This window comes from Bombus huntii, chromosome 16 (genome assembly GCF_024542735.1).
Source record: "Bombus huntii isolate Logan2020A chromosome 16, iyBomHunt1.1, whole genome shotgun sequence".
NCBI lineage: Eukaryota > Metazoa > Arthropoda > Insecta > Hymenoptera > Apidae > Bombus > Bombus huntii.
The window spans coordinates 8,308,604-8,327,039 of record NC_066253.1 but is presented as its reverse complement, the minus strand read 5'-3'; the positions used below and the strand labels follow the sequence as shown (position 1 = coordinate 8,327,039).

Genomic DNA, 18,436 nt, shown 5'->3' with positions numbered 1-18,436 from the left:
CCGCTGCTGCAGTAGGCGCGTAGCAGCAGAGTAGTGTCGGACTCCTACCGACTAAAACTCCACGATGACCACCCTACGCGTGCGACGGGGGTGCTCCAGGTACCTCAATGAATTAACTTCTGTTGCACCCTCTTCTCGCGTCCTCTTGTTCGAGCCAGTCCTAGTATCTCCCGTCTATTGAGTTGGCGTTAGGGGGGTCCTTGCCCCTAGCGCTGCGCTCCTTCAGGCGTGGTCCGTTGGGACGGCGGTGGGGCGGCTCTAGGTCGCCTGACTGCCATCCTTCTCTGTCTGTTTGTCACCCTGACTGTCATCCGTCTTATCCTGCAGGGGTGAGAGTTTTTCTTCCTCTCCCTTTCCGCTCGCTCCTTCGCGAGCATAACTCGCACGCAGAAGTGGCGGACGGCCTCGTATTCCTGTGGCCCTCTCAGCATCGCCTCTATAATCGCTGGGGGGGGGGTCAATGTTCCTCCTGTGACGTGCCGCAGGGAGTGTCGGGGCAGCTCCCACGCCGGACAGAGCTCCAGGGTGTGCTGCGCCGTGTCGCTGTCCTCTCCGCAGTGGTGGCAGATGTCTGTCGTCTCCCGTCCAATTCTCTTCAGGAACTCGCCGAACATGCCGTGTCCGGTGAGCATCTGGGTCATTCTGAATGTGAGCGGGAGACCGTGGCGGCTTCTCCATGCCTCCCAGTTTGGGAGAACCGCCTCCGCGCCCCGATGTTCACCTCCCTCGTTGATCAGCTGGGATCGCCACCGGTCCCACGTGTCCTCCTCAGCGGTTCCTATGTCGTTCGGAGCCGCCTGCTCGGTCGGATCTTCTTCCGGATGCCATACTCTCCGGTGGGTGTATCTCTTTTTGAGCGCTAGCGCCCGGAGCTCCCACTGGGGGAACGCGGCTAGGGCGGTCGCCGACGCGCGAGACACCGTCCGGTATCCCCTAATGATTCTGATGGCGGTTACCCTGTGTAGCCTCCTCAGGAGCAGGATGCTGCGGCGGCTCGCCATCACTCGGGACAGAATGACGCCCTCGTAAAGTCGGCGCACCGCGTCTCCCGCCCCGCCGATGTTCGGTAGCAGGCCGCACAAGGCATTGTTAAATAATCTAGAGAAAATAATATTATCTAGATATAGAATGATGAATAAATATATAGAATATAATATATTTTGTCTTATTACCAGGAAATTCGAAATTATTTGACTATTTCTGTATTTTGTCGAGCAAATCTTGAAGAATGAATTGAGTTGTGGTTATGTTTCTGCCACTGCATAAAATTGTGGTATATAATCGGCATAAATGCAGAAATTAACAGGACATGGAATGATAGAAGAGGATTTGTTGGAGCAATAAGAAAGAGTACTTAAAAGAGTATGTTGTGAGATTTCATATTGTATTCCAAATTTTTGGGGTAATGCTACATTTATTGTGACATAGATTGATTGATTGCAAACAAGATTGATGAAATTTAACATTTTTCAATCGATTTAACTAACTGTTCGAATTTTCATGACTCTATCCTTCCACACCATATCGAAACCTTTTTCAATATCAAATCCTATTTCTATTAAGTGTTGCTTAGTAATAAAGACATCACAAACAAATATTTCTATGTTTGATAGGTGATTTGTCGTACATCTGGTTTTTCTAAAACCATACTGACGAACCGTACTGAAAAAACCATACTGAAGTCAGAAAATTTACGTGTTTTAAGAATCATTAGAGTCGATTGTTAATTATTTTTTCTTACAATAAAGATAAAGTAGAGGTAAGAGCTTCCATTTATCGAGAAAGGGTGGTCATGGGTCATTATCGGCCGTATGATCATATATATGTCGGGTTCACATTATGATTAGGGTTAGGAGCGTGAAACGAATTGTCGTTTGGATTAGATATTGTTGTTATGCAATAGAGAAGATATTAACTAGTGCAAATATGATTATTGCAGAATTTGACAAGTAACCGTGGTAATTAGATACTCGAGATGCTAATGATCCTAGGTTCAATAACGAATCCGCGGTCAACGGGATAACAGAATGCGCTTTCTTCCAAAGCCCAAGTCGTACTTGACTTGCTTGGCTACGGTGGAAGTATAACTAAACTAACTCTTTGTCAAAACGTGGAATATCCACCGAGCGTAAAGACTCTAAGTAACTCGCTAATACGACCTCACGAGAGAAAGACTTTCCGTCGCGATAATGCTGCAGAGGAAAACTATGATGGGGTGTGTCTAAGGACGCGAGATCATCGGATTCGTAGAGAAAAGCGTTAGTCCAGAAAGTGAGGAAAATTGACGTTGCTGTTAATTGGTCAATTTCCATGTTGTTTCTACCAAATGTCCAAATCGGACAAATTGTAAATGTAAACAACTAAATAAAAAAAATTCCCATGTTGGTGGCTAGAAAAGGATGCTAGCCATCCTTGAGGGAAGGTTGCTAGTGGGAAGCGTCGTTCGTTGAAAAAATAGATTTTCCCTGTCTTCCCGTAGTTGGGACAAAGAGTGTTTGTCTGTGTGAAGGACTTTAGTTAACTAAATCTTCAGATTTATAACGGGTCCTCAGGCTAGCTGAACATGTACTGTGGAGATGCGTCGACATCTGGTAATTATCTTACCCGAAGAATAGGGTCTGCGTGTGGCGAGCCACAGACAGAAACCGTTGGAATGTTTACTATCGCGTGCCGCTACAAATATTTCTTTTAAGGAGAGCTATAGAATCACTCCTTACCTATGTTAGATAAAGACTTGTTGTCGCCTCGAGCCCAAGCTCATTATCACAAATCTCGAACAATTATAATCGAGTTAAGTTATAGACGCTAAAATATTGTCGATTTTCCGAAGAATTCCAATGGAAGACCCCGGTGCCCTTTCATCTCCGACATATATATAGATTCTCAATAGTAAATGAAAAGATTAGGTTAAATTAAGTTTATTATAAGTTAACAACACACGAATGTTAGCTGAGTTCAGTTTACATTTCAATCTGTGGCGGATCGGTATCAACAGAACGCCGACAGGTCGAGGCATCAACGCGACGCAACACCTTCCGGGCGATCCGTATGTACCAACCGTCAACACCAGAGGGCTACTACGACGACAATGAGTCTGTCTATCTCGCTAGCGGTCGAATATACGGGCACACGATACAAATACCGCACCTAGCGAGACTCCCTCTACGTCTAAGGCAGGGACTACCGGGCATAGCCTTACTGATGAGTCCACCGGTAGTCCCGGGACGAAACGCTCTTCATTCCCTTTTCACCTAGCTCCAACTACACCTCCTACAAATCATTTCAATCATTTTTTCCAGAGTAAAATACGCTTACCGCACATACGCGCGCGGGCTCACGTATACAATGTCCGCTTTCAGAGACAAAAACATATTTTTTGACCCGGCAGTTCGAAAGACTTGTGCCAGTAGTTATAATAATGCTTTGTATTTTCTGTCTCCATCGTGTTTTCATTACTCGTTGTAAATGCAGTTAATTTGGAAAATTCATTAGCCAAATGCAATGATCCGATCGATCGAGGATTACCCGGAGGAATTTTCGCAATACTTACCTAATAGCTTCGAAGCCTCGCTTCGTCAAGGTACCTCATAATCTATCTTCTTTCCACTAGAAGAGCGCGAGCATACTCATTGTCTTTCTTATATTCTGTGAAAACAGATCAACATGCATATTCTTTGGACTTCACCTTGAGCCATGCCGCATTGTCAATGGAGTCGAGTGTAACGTCAATTTACATCAGAGACCAGGCCACACACCGCGGACAGGACGGCACCCAGATGTCTGCACATCCTTGGCGCCGTACCCTCGATAGTCTTAAGTACCCACCAGAGGTCTTGGAATTTTCATAGTTAAGGTCCTTCGGACCAAGCGAGTATTTCTTGTCTTAGATTTCCTTTACGTTTATTGCCTACCACGTGTTAGCATAGAAAGTTGGTTTTTTTCACATCTGGTATGTTCCGTTAGCAACTTTCTCGCGAGGACGGCTGAAACCCTTCCTGATCCACCAACCGTCTTATTATCCAATCGGGGACGGCGTCTACTGCCCTCACTTTCTTAACCAAAATCGTCATCAACAAATCCGGTAGTCCCGTGTCCTTAGACACACCCACCCCTAGCCTTCCTCAGAGACAGTATCGTCAGTAAGACTCACTTATTCTGTATCCTTAGAATAGTCAACATATCTTTATCGGTCTCTACCCTTATAACAGTGGCGTACTTAACGTATCAGTGTAACTAAGTCTTACATAACGTGGTTGGAGTGAATTGTGATTTATGTTAATTCAGTGTGTATTACATTGTGATTGCTGAATTCATAATAAAGTTTAATTAAAACAAAATTAATAGTTGTGTTACGACTCAGCTATTTTATTTCATCAACCAACCCTTAAGTTTACGTGACACGAGCAAGGTCAGATCATTTCGTTCTTCGAATAGTTTAGAATTGCTTAAGTTGCCGAACCATCCACTCTCTCATCGTTCTGACAGAATTTCAGAATCGCTTTAACCTTTGCATCGGCAAGATCAAAATCGTTGATCGTCGAACTCTTGTATTACATTTGCAAATGGCTTCCCTCAAAAGCAACCGTTCCATTGTTCTTTGACTTATCAGTTACGATTTTTCGAAACTTCGCAACATTTGTTTCAATCGCATGTTTCGTTAGCGTTTTTGCGAATAGTCCAATGGTTCGAGACTTTCACTTTTTGAATCAGTTATCCAATATTTATCGTGTAATAAATGTAATGCATGGAGTAATGATCATGAACGCGCGCATACACAAACACAAACACCAAAAATAGCACTGTTACACGAGTGCATTAAAACAACTAAAGCTAGATAAATGATTCCTTTCTTATAATGAGTGTTCATACATATAATTTTGATTAAACGCGTTTAGAAACAAAATTGCAACGTAGGCGTAAGTGTAGAGGTAGCAGCAAGTGTAAAAAAATTTAATTTTTTCTCCGTTTTGTATCCAGTCATACTAAACCTTTTTCCAAATATTATTATATAAATTTTTGGACTATCGTTCTGAATGGCCTCAGTAGCCGATCGGGATGAAATATTAAATCTTAAATTTGGGAAACGACGCGTTCTTTATCTACAGACTCCTGTATACTATGTGAAAGTTTACGGTTGTGAGTGTTAAAGTACGTTCGTAAGTTACTGTAGATCAAGAAACGAATGATCGAAAAGCGTTTTCTAAGTTCATTCGCGAGATAATAATAAACGACCGGTTATAGATGCGTATATATACACAGGCATACAAAAATATTCGTGGAATATACCCGTGGAAAACTAGCTGGATTTAACAAAACAGGGATTGTCATGACTAAGTTGTGTAAATTTTCTTTTGATTTCAAGTATATACAAATTGGTTGTTATTTGTACTTTAGTGGATTCCAGACAAACAAGAGTATTCAAGGAATCAGTAGATTTTTTGTTCAGTGGAAATGTCCATGTTATTCAAGACAACATATTCGGTTACAAAAATGGATGCGTTATTATTAATATTTTTGTTAATACGCACGCTTATAACAAAGATTGTAACAAATGGCTCGGATACATTCAGAACTCGTAAATTTACTCCTATCCTTATGCCATCAACAGAATAAAAACGATCATCACTCGTTCCCGTTTAGGGACTTGTGTCTGCTGTATAGTTTGTGCACAAGAAACTGGATTGGACGATTCCACGGTTTTAGGTTAGATACATTAAAGTCAAGTGTCCCTATGACAAGAAAGACATGTAGTTAGAAAAAATAGGCCGGGGTATATGTGCGAGGTGGTTGGGTGCTATTTATACCCCCAGTGGTATTCCATTATCCTGAAGGAATTCAGGCTTTCCAATAATTGCGCCTTGTTCGTATGTTTAAATTTACAAGTAGTTATTCCCATAATAATAATAGTTCAATCAAATTAGTCTCGAATCCAATAAAAAATGATACCTGAAATTTTATTATGGGATCATATAAAAATCATGTTCAGGAACAAATTCTATATCTTTACTCCAGATTTTTTGCAACATAAGTATATATTTAATATGTATCTTTTTTAACATATGTTTTTTGAAATATAAGTTATAAGTATTAAAAGTATCTATCAAATGAGATAGATACGTAAAAATTGGTTAGTTTCCTGAGGCATAAGAAAAAGTAGAAGGTGCTCAAAATGGCACTTTTTAACTTGTTAATTATTTTTGTAAAATTGTATGTACAAAATGTATTATAAATGTATATATTGTGGCAGCACTCGACAGCACAAATACCACCACTCGACACTGATTTGTGTCGGACGACGACAGCGCACGTTACGAACGTTCGGGGCCCGTGTTCAAATCCCGGCGCCCGTGTCCGATTCTTCTTCCAAAATTCTTAAATGAGAAGAAAATATAGTAGTACTCCATCAGCGACATCTACAGTCAGTAGCTACAATTATCACGGAAAACAACACTTACATCTCAATATAATTGCGATAATGTAACTTTTGTCATTCTTAAAAAATATGCCAAATTCCATCCTGCTTATTAGATTTTATAAAAAGCTATTTAGGAATTAAAAAGGCGTCTTCGTAAAAATTTATGTGAGAAAATGGTATAGTGCTCCGTCAATCTATGTTTACGCAATCATTATTCGTCACTAACTGACTTCGTTATAACGGTTCTTTTTTAAAATACGCTGTCAACACTCCATGACAACGCTGACAACACTCCATGATAACGTTGACAACACACACCTGATATCTCCCAAGCAATCCGTTCACGATACTATACTATACTACATTCCTACATTAATTTCTATAATTTTTGTCGCTCAACTACTAGCGGGGTCTTCTTCTATTTTTTAAAAGTTGTGTTATGATTACAAGTTGAAACTAATCGACTTATAATTTCAAACTATTCAGAAATGTTAGCAAAGTCTATATATCATCTTTTCGCATAAATAAATGAAATAACATCTAAAATTGTGATCACTTACCATGTAGGTCATTGTAAAATTAGTATTTTTCTACGAATTAGAAAAGAAAAAGGAAATGTTGCATAAGGCCAAATAGGAACCGAGATATCTTTTTTATCCGAAAGCCACAACACCCTTAATTTAATATGAAGCGTTATAAAAGATAGAGTATACGGAAATACAGCTAAAGTAATAATAAAAGAAATTTCAATCACATTGATCCAAAAATGTTTCAGCAATAGATTAGATATCAAATGCGGAGTATGTGCACAGGCAAGTATCTGTCGTAAACAGCGCGTGCAATGTGGTACGACTGTTTATAACTAATTGATTAAAAAGATCTTGTTCATGTAGGCGTTTTGTTACGGTAAAGCGACTACTAGTAGCGATTTCGTTCTCACGTAATTGACGAGCGATTTGAGTAAGTAGTCATTCTTGCATCTGCTATTAGTGATAGATATCCAGATGATATAAGGTACAACGCATATAGTGTTTAACAGGTTTATTGTTAGTATAAGACAGGTAACACAAGTGGCCGAAATCGTTTGACATATTAAGAGCTTCGTAAATATGTATCTACGTACAGAATAACAAGAAGTATTTATAGAGGTTTATTGATGCATACAGTGCGTACAAAAACGTTAGGGACAAACCTTAGAAACATATAGAACAAGCGAAAGGATCTTAGTAAATATGTGTTCACAAACGATTAGTTTCGGAGTTATGAGATCTTTTTATCAATAAGACATTACTTTTACAGCATATGTTCGTTTCAACACATCCTTTGTCACGTTTTTTCATAGAAGCACATACTCGTTGAAAGGTCTTTCCCGTCGAAACATTTTTCTTACTCTTCGGCAACAATCTTCGATTCGTTGTATTAACTCATTTAACTTAGCAGCTGGTTTACTATACACACTACATACTTTTATAGACTAAACATTTCATAACTCCGAAACTAATGGTTCTTGAGTCCACGTTTATTAAAATTCTTTTCCTTGTTTTGATGAGTACTACATGCTGCTAAAGTTTGTCTCCAAGTGTTCCAAGACTGTATAATATAGGAATAGATATCTAGAAGAAGGTCGTTACTGTATTTAATAAAATTTACAGAAAAACGTAAAAAAAAAATTCATTGCTCACTGTAGCGATTAAGGTAGCAGGTGATGTATAATAGTATCTACACCTGATCAGATATATGTAGAAACTAACTTTATGAATTTCTATCCGTCTAAGCTACTTCCCCACCTTTCATTTTCTTATGCAAGACACGAATATGTTTTATAGTAATATTAGAAGTCTTAAGGCACTGGTTTATCATTAATGTTGTAACCGGCAAGCTTTCTTGGTGTCTCCTCAGATTTCTTAGGTCCCCTACTCTTTGGTTCATGTATGTTTATGAACTGTATCAGGAAAAGTGTTTGTTGGTTTTAATCTATAAAATTTTCTGCACAATCCATGAATGATGTTCATCGAAATTGTGTTACAGCCAACTTTCCAATTTTTTGATGACAGTCCCGAACATTGATGGAGACTTGCTTCTTCGACACAAGTTTCCATTTGCCATACTCGTTTATATACTCGATACCTGAATTCTTCATGGCTTTCTGCTTCTTGTCTCGTTATTTGTCAATGAACGTTCCTTACCACTACCCAAATGTTTAATTTCACAAATCGATAAATTAACATTATTCATACTGAAATTATTAAGAAAACTGCACGACACAAAGCGATACTAAAAGTGAGCGACTAAGACACACAACCTTTCTCCACTTCTTCGCCACTGTTTATTCTCTTTTTCTGTGCAGCTCCTGGCCTCCTAGTGCTGTTGTCGAGTAATAGAAACTTTGCCAAAGCGTCTTTACACAACATAATAACACAACAAAATAGCACAACATAATCATAACATCGTAACACATATGCTTACTACTACCGCAATCAAAAATTACCAAATATTATCACCATCTATGAACTGTTGCTGGAAGTATAATTAAGCGAGAGCACAGAGCGGTTTAGTTGTTGCTAAAGGATTAAATTTGCGTTACAATAAGGAGAAGATGATCGCTAAGAAAGCGAACCTCCATTATTTCTTGTTCCTGCGCATTCTCTTTCCACGTGTAACTAAATTTTTCTTTTTCTTTAGAACTGATATCTTAGAGTGTGCTTACCGGAAATCTAATTACAATAAATTTTTTTTTATTTAAAATTGCATACAACTGCCAGTTATTGTCGAATCACTATGAAATTACTTACCTTCTTACAAACATTGAGGCTCTCTTTCTATTTCATCCGCTAATTTTCATTTTTAATGTATTAAATATTTCTATATCGTACTCCAAAATTCGTTGACAACAACTTTCTATAAATTGACAGCTATTACCTGATTTTGGATCGCTCTGCTATGAATACGTCGAATATAGAAATAAAGACCAGGGGAGCAATTGAAAAGCAACAAGACACCTCACAGAATTTATATTTGGACAAAGTAGTTTAAAAAGTAGAATTTAATTTACTCCTGGTACTGCAGTGCCTGAGTCCCTTCGGATTGATTGGCAAATGACGGAAGTTATTTCTGTTAGAGACGAAACTGATCGCTCGAAGTATTTTCCAGTGTTGCCTGTGATTTATTTCGGTGATGATGCAATTATTTATAAATCATACATATCGTAAAATCTCAACCATTACATATCTTGTGTATGATTTAGAAATTATTGCGCTGAAAATTTGATCTAAATCGGTTTATGTAGAAACAAGCGACAAACATTGGAAGATGTAAAGATTTTTAGATTTATTATTACAGTTATAAGCTGCGAAAATCAAGGATTGTCATTTTTTTACCGTTACAATTATAACTTACAAGTCATGATAATGTTAATTCATTTTGATGAAATTTTCGACTTGTAAATATATAATCGATATAAATCTACAAAACGTGTCTCTTATATTTTTATTGCAAGCTCCAATAAAAAAATTGTTTACTACTAACGTTACTAAAATAACGTTTACTAGTAGTAAACTTCCCAAAAAAAATCAAGCCGTTTGGTGCAACTTTTAAAAAGTTATTCTGTTTTAGAAGTTGTCCGAATACTTTCGTGACATATACTGTATATGTACATATATATCCTTATTTCTTTTAATATCCTAGTAATGTAGTTTTGTTTCATTATATAATTAGGCAATGGCAAACAAAAGAAAGAGAAAAAGTATTGTTTAGGTTAGTGCATTCTATGATATTTATGTAAGAGATAATGGCAAAGAAAAATAGTGTTAGATAATAAATTCAGTTTTTGAGATAATAATTTATTCTTTTTAAATATCTTGTTTGTTACTGATCAGATATACAATAGTTCGTTGAAAAGCATATGATATTCTAATTTGTGCTGCCCACGACAGCTTGAACGACTGACCAAGTGTTAATGTACTTATAAATGATTAATATCGTTAGTTACTCCAAAAATCGTCCGGAGGGGGTATGTATTCTGCCATTTTCGTAGTACCAGTTTTGGGATCGATTATTTCACAGTATTTCAAGGTACAGATTATATCTCCACTTCCTTGACAAAAACAAGTATTGCATCCATCAAAGTAACTTTTACCCGGTATACAATTTCGTTTTGCTTCTGAAAAAAGTTTGTCAATGTAATTAGTAGAAATTATAATATACAGTAGCGGACAAAAGTTTAAGAAAATGATTTGTAAATCGGATTATAAACATCTTATACGCATATTGTTCTTCTATTCGGTTTGTCTCTTTGGAATAACATAGCTGTATGTTTGACCTTCTTAACCTCAGACCGTCAGTTGTTAAATACAAACAATGTAGGAGTTACAACAGTTCGTTACCGCTTAGCACTTGTAAGCAGTGGACATTAGGTTAAGACGATCTGTGTAAAACGTGAATATGAGTACAGTTTTTGAACATTTTGATTCTGGAATGTCAAAATCATTATTTAGTGTATTCTTTTATTGCTTAAAATCCATTTAGATAGGAACAGACTATGGGTAAATCAAAGAACTTACTTGAAAACGAAAGAGAACAAATCGTAAGGCTGCGAAATAGCAAATATAGTGAACAGGTCAGAAACGGCTTGTAAGCATGCTTGGTATATATTTTTAAAGGCAGGCATATATCGCGATCAATCGAAAAACGGAAAACAACGCCGAAAATAGATCGTTTTCGTAGTGCAAATAATATTGCTGCGGAGATAAACTATAAAAATGATACACAAATTAGTGCTAGAACTAAAGAAGTTAGAAGAAGATTAGAAGACTTTAACTTAAGTGGGCGAAAACCCCAAAAGAAATCACTGCTGAGTTCTAGGAATCGAAAAAGACGACTTGCATTTGCTAGAGCTCATAAGCATTGGGCAAGTGAAGATTGGCAAAATCTGCCGATATGTCGTATCAATGGAATTATGGACCGTTTTCAATACCTGGACATACTCAAGAACACAATGTTGTCTTTCGCACGCAACAATATGAGTGATGATTTTACTTTTCAAAATGATAATGATCCGAAGCACACGGCTCGGGTTATGAAACTGTGCTTCGAAGAAGAAAATATTATCGTGTTGCCGTGGCCGTCGCAATCACCAGACATTAAATTAATCGAGAATTTGTGGAGCATTATAAAAAAGACAGTACAAGCTTATAAACCGAAAAATTTAAATGAACTTTACAATTGAAACAGTTTGCAGTAATATTACGGTAGATCAATGTAAAAAATTAATAGATTCTACGCCAAGAAAATGTACCGAAGTGATAAGAAATAACGGATATCGGACAAAATATTAAATTTAAATAAAAATTGTGTATATTTTCTTACCAAAAGTTAATATTTTTTGTGTAGTCTTAAGCTTTTGACCGACGGAATATTATGCAGATTTCGTTCTTTTGTTATAACTTAGCTACTGAGCAAAATATCAAAATGAAATTATTTTTATGAGTGTACAAACAAATGTCTAATTAGTTAATGCCCAAGGTAGAACACTGTATTTATATTTTTTATGAAAAGTAAATCAATTATTTATTTCTTCCATTTCGTCTTAAACTTTTGCCCGCTACTGTATTATTAAAATAAATGGCAATTAGAAAACTGTAAACATCGCAGAGAAAACTTACCATAAACAGCAGCACCAAACGACTCGACGATGAGTAAGAGGAACAGAAAAGTGAAGATTTTAAGAGACATGTTTCTCGCGTGTTACTGTACGTCTTTCTGCGAACTATTCCATTGATGCCACACTTTATATACGTTTATAATCTCTGATTCTGTTACAACCTCATCCGAATGTTTCACATTTTCTAGGAATCTGTTTATTTTGAACACCAAATTTATTTATGAACATTCTGAAAGATGTTTGTAAATAACAGCATATGTTACGAAAGATTTTTAAGACTCCAGTCAGTAACTGCCGATCCTCGTAATCGGAGATCAAAGGTCGAACCGTTAATATGTCGATAAAACTGTCTCTTCAGACAAGCTAGATTAATTTTCCGTAGAATTCTTGCGACAACGTACCTATATGTATAACTTGCTCTCTAACGACCTTACGAAGTGTGTAGTCCCTTACGAAGAACGTAGTCCATCGAAACAGGTCACACGTATTATGAAATCCAAGGCTCCCTTGCACCATTCGATTAAAATTATTAGTAAAGCTTTATTAGTTTCAAACCTTTTTGTTAACATTAATAAATATCCTTGCATTATACATAGTTTGTTAGTTATTACAATAACAAGTTTCGTAATAAAGTAAATAAGTTTTACAAATAACGGTATATTCCAAAATCATCACTTCACTAAATATAACATATTTTATATCAATCAATTTTTTATAAGATGAATATTAAATAATAATACAATCCAATAATAATAATAAATAATTTTTCTTGCCGTTTTTCCAAGTCAAATCTTTGATAGCATCAATATCGATTGAATTTGCTACTTCACTTTCTACTGACAGAATAGCCAGAGATGAAAATCTCTCTTGGCTTATCGATGATCGCAGATAATTTTTTATTAGTTTCAATCGCGAGAAACTACGTTTCGCTGAAGCCACGGTTACTGGCGTCGTTAACATAATTTGTAATGCGATTAATAAATTTGGATATGCTTCCGAGAGATTGTTCTTTACAATGTAATTCATCGAATCTAAAGCCGAATAATTTGTTTTCGTTATTGGCTGTAACATCTTAATTTCTTCAAACATTTCAGTTCCCTCGAAATCTCCTTCCAAACGTAAGTGAAGATCTTGACAATACCTTAATAAATATTCATCATCTAAATTTCCAATCTCATTCATGTATAGAAAATCAAAAATATTTTGGTGATTTGCATATAATTCGAATCTACTTGTAAAGGATACTAAAGCACTATCTATTATTTTGAAAAAGTAATGGACACGGAATTATTCTTTATCGTTGATCATCGATGATTCATCCTGTCCTTCATAATCGAATAATTTCTATTTCTTGCCCCTGTATCATGATTTGAAATGTGGTGTTATGTCCGTTTCCTTTGCAACTTCATTTGCTGCGATCATAGCTTTGCTAAATCCTTCATTTCTATATTACGCAAAGAATACGTTAAGATCTTTCAGATGCTTCGTGGCTAAATCGATTCGCATCTTTTGATTTTGCAATACTTTGCTGACGATGTTAGTTTTTGATAATATTTCGTACCAAATGATAAGACTGGCAATAAATTCAAATTCATTTATCTTGCGCACTATAGAAAAAATTTCAATTTTCAATTTATTGTCAGACTCGTGGTTGTCAATTTCAATCAAAGCGTTTCGAAATTGGCGAACATAAAATCAAATAGCCTTTACACTATCAAAACGGCATTTCCATCTAGTTTCTGATAACGATTTAGGTGTAATTTTTTCAATGTATTTTTTTAAAACATCCCAACGCGATGTCGATGCTGCAAATATCGTGTAAATTTTTTGTAAAACACCAAAAAAATGTAGTGCTTGGGTTGATAAATTTGCTATATCTCCCAATAACAAATTCAAGTTGTGACTACCGCATGGTACGTAAAACGCTTTAGGATTTACACGTAATATACGTGTCAATATTTGTACTCCTTGATATTCCCCTCATATTGACGCCATCCTTGTCCGCGACAGTCGGATATTTTTATTCCCAACTGATCCAGAATGAGCATGATAGTTTCAGATAGTCCCCTTCCTATTCTATCGTGAACTATTGGATTGGCAACTAAGTGATTGCGCATTTTGTCAATATCACCTAATGACAAAATCCGCAATCACTTCGTTGCCAACTCAATATCTCAAGTTTGATAAAATGTTCCTTGATTTCAACCTCCTCGTATGTTATGTTGACATAACGAAGAACAACAATAATTGCTCTTAATGGCTCACATCTGGTGTACAATACAATAAAATGGAATAATATTTTGCTCTCCTTATTGCATCGATAATTACTTTTTTTACTTTATTTGCCATTGTACTTATTAATTCGTTTTGAATTGAATGCGATAAATAATGATGCCCTTTTATGGCTGTTCTGTTTAAATGATCATTTAGAACAGAATCAAATTTTGTAATTAATTGTATTAAACTCAAAAAATTACCATTGTGCGGTGTGTACAAAGTATCGAAACTTCCTCGGAAAGCTAAATTATGTTGCGCCAAATATAAAATAACAGCAGTTATTCTTTGGAAAACTTGTTCGTATCGTGCCGTTTCCAGCCTTAAAAATTGTTTGCACCCTTTATCAAGTAGATTGCCAGTGCGAAAATTTTGTTCAGTTTGAAGCCACTTGTTTATAGCTCTTAAATGTACCGCAGATCGTTCGTGCATTTTGATTCGCTGTGTTAAATGGGATCAATCGCAAAATCCGTCTGCCCCCAATGAAATATCAGTAATGGAAAATAATTTACAAGCGAAACAGTAAACCTTGTCTTCAGATTTAAAATAAATTAGCCATCTTCGTGTTGTCCTTTGTCCATTCGTCAGTATTTTCGTAAAATATAATATGTTGCAGAAAAACTCCTGTTATTTTCGTTCTTAGAGAAGTTAAATTGAGTAACTTGTACAGGACCATGTTGAACTATTAAATTGACTGTTTGTTGTGTTCTGTCAATTGGCCACGTGCTAGGATCTTCAATGTCGAAATTTCTGTTTTCTTCTTTTTGCGCTTCAATTTCCATATTTTCAATATCTTTTTCTTGATAAGTTTCACAATCGCTCGTTTTTTTATTGTTTCTATTTTCGTCCAATTCAGTTTCATTGGTGTCTTCTTCATTTTCCTTCATAGGTGTATTTAACTCTTGGTTTTCCTCTTCCAGGGGGATCTGATTCATTATCGTATGTTCTTCACCTTCGTTTGGCTGTCTTAAATGACTAGTAGTTTCAATTACATACTTCAAAATGTTTGTTTGCTGTTTAATATAACCGTCTCGCTGTTTCTTCCGTTTTAGTTTTTCAGCTCCACTTAAGTATTTCAGTCCATGATCTCTATCCCTGCTAGCCATAGCGGTTCTTAAAAAAACATACTTCTGTGTATAAACTTTTGTCTGTTACAAAAATGAATAAAATCGCGTACCAAAAAACATTTACTGCAAGATAGAATAAACTACATATTTCATTAGTTTGTATATAGTTGAAACATTTCTCTGTTCTTGCTCACTTTATCGAAATCAGTTCTGCCCTCGCAGCCAAGCTAAGCGGACGTGAAAAATAGTGCTTCAGAAAAGTGCGGCAAGTAGGGAAGAGAAAGTTACGAACGGCTACGCGCATAGATAAATGGTGGAAACCCGTGTCTTGTATTAAGAAGACTACAAGCAAACCTACCATGAAAAAACAAATCTCGCCGATAAAAATGATTAACAAAGACGAACAATACTACATAAATAAAACAACAAATACATCAAAAACAAGTCAACAAATAAATCAAGAACAGGACTGCTCAGTTACAATTGAAGTTGATATGGAAACCAATAAAGAAACAACTCAACAGGATGAAAACTGGAAGGTGGCCAGCTACAATAAAAAACGAAAAATAACAGGTAATCTAGATATGGAAAGGCAGCGATGGCTGCAAGAATTACCATTAAGAAACTCCTTCAGCTCGCTAACGGAAGAATTAGACAATGACGCAAGAGGCAATACCACAACTTAACCAACACACATTACAAAACCATCACCAATATTTGTTGAGGAGTAAATAATAGACCCGCTTATTGATCAACTAAACAATATAGTTGGAAAGGATAATTACACAATAAAACAAACAAAATTAGAATAGGTAAAAATCCAAACAAACACTCCAGAAAATTATAGGAAAGTCATAAAAGAATTAAGGGGGAAAAATGCTATATACCACATGTACCAGCTGAAAACGGAAAGAAGCTACAAAATAGTTATAAGAGGATTACATCCAAAAATTAACACAGAAAAATTAAGTGACGAACTAGCAAAAATTGGCCATCAAACAAGAACAATAAACAATATGACAAAGTACGATACGAAGCAACCATTACGACTATTCTTAATAGAACTGGAACCCAGAATCAATAACAAGGAAATTTATGAAATCAAAAAAATTCTAAACACAATAGTAACAGTGGAACCACCACGCTACAAAAAAGATATATCACAATGCATGCGGTGCCAACAATACGGTCACACAAAAAATTATTGTAACAGAAGCCCGGCATGTGTTAAATGTGCAAAAAACCACTTAACAATACACTGCCCATACGCAAGAAAAATAAAACAAGTTAGATGTTATAATTGTAACGGAAACCACCCAGCCAGCTATAAAGGATGTGTAATCAGGAAACAACTTCAACGTAAACTGTTTCCAGCACTTCGCAATAGATCAGTCGATAACTACCAACAACAAAGTACAACGGCTAACAAAGTAACATTGAAAGCACAAAAGGAAATAAAAGCTATAAGCAGAAACACAGATCCCCAAGGAAACCGAAGCTACGCACAAGCAACCCAAAACATTAGACAAGCAACGCCCATAAACAATCAGAGACAAAGCAACAACACCGAAGACGCTACAGAAATCAAAGAACTACTAAAACAATCAATCAAAAACACCGAAGTACTTACAAAAATGATAAGCGAACAAAACGCAGTTCTCAGACAGCAAACGGAACAAATTACAGTTATGCTACAACTACTTACAAACATGCTGAGCAAAAAATAAGAAATAATAATGGACATGCTTAAAATAGCAGCCTGGAACTCCAACGGCCTACAACAAAGGGCCCTAGAAACTAAAACATTCCTGTATAATAATAATATCGATATACTACTCGTTTCAGAAACACACTTCACTATAAAAAGTTACATAAAAATACCGTACTACACCACATATGATACCAAGCATACCTCAGGAAAAGCACACGGTGGGACTGCAGTAGTAATAAAAAACGACATTAAACATCACCTACACAGCCAAGTCAGTAAGGAACATATACAAGCAACCACCGTTACCGTACAGACTAACAGCAACCAACTGCAGTTGTCAGCAGTATAAGTACCGCCGCGACACAAAATCACAATGCAAATGTGGGAAGAGTACTTTCGACACATAGGTGACAAGTATATTGCAGCTGGACACTATAACTCAAAGCACACACTATGGGGATCAAGAATCACTACACCACGAGGTAGAACTTTGGAAAACTACATTAGAAACAATAACCTCAATATGTCATCCACAGGAAGACCGACATACTGACCGACAGACCTGAGCAAAATACCTGACCTGCTAGACTTTGCAGTTACAAAGGGACTAAATGCAAATAAACTAAACATAGCACCCAGCCTCGGGCTTATCTCCGACCATACACCCATAATAATTACAAACAGAAAAAGCTAATACTTTACAGCAATTCAGAGACGCTATGCAATAAAACCACCAAATGGCAAACATTTAAAGAAATAATTGAGAGCAAAATCAACTGCAACATCCCATTGAAAACACCTGAACACATCGATCAAGCACTAACAACATTTACAGAAACTATTCAAGAATCAGCAAGGGCAACCACTATACCAGAATCAACCAACAGACAAACAAAAATAATTCCATTAGAATAATTCCATCCTCGAAAAAATTAGAGAAAAAAGAAAAGCGAAAGCAAAATGGCAAAAACATAGAACAAAAGAAAACAGAAAACACCTAAACAAACTCGCAAAAGAAATAAAAAACAAAATAAAAGAGCACAACAACAACGAGTTCACAAAGTTCATCGAGTCACTATCTGCTCACGAGAACTACAACTACTCCCTATGGAAAGCCACAAAAAAAAATAAAGAAGACAATAAAAATGGTACCAGCAATCAGAAGAGCAGATAACACATGGGCAAGAAGCAACGAAGAGCAAGCTGAAGAATTCTCCAACAACCCATACAACACATTCACCCCACATAATATCAACAACAGCAACCACAATAGTCATACGGACAAGGATGCGCTAACCACTAGTACATCA

At 36.5% G+C, this 18,436-nt stretch overlaps 2 protein-coding genes across 2 annotated transcripts in view; one reads left to right on the top strand and one right to left on the bottom strand.

Annotated features, from left to right (window-relative positions):
* The window catches only part of LOC126874333 (uncharacterized), a 268,457-nt gene that overhangs the window by 51,265 nt on the left and 198,756 nt on the right, over window positions 1-18,436 (top strand). The gene's annotated exons all lie outside the window — the stretch shown is intronic.
* On the bottom strand, window positions 207-1,001 carry LOC126874759 (uncharacterized). Its single transcript, XM_050637118.1, has one exon. The coding sequence runs from the start codon at window positions 999-1,001 to the stop codon at window positions 207-209; it is 795 nt and encodes a 264-aa protein (XP_050493075.1).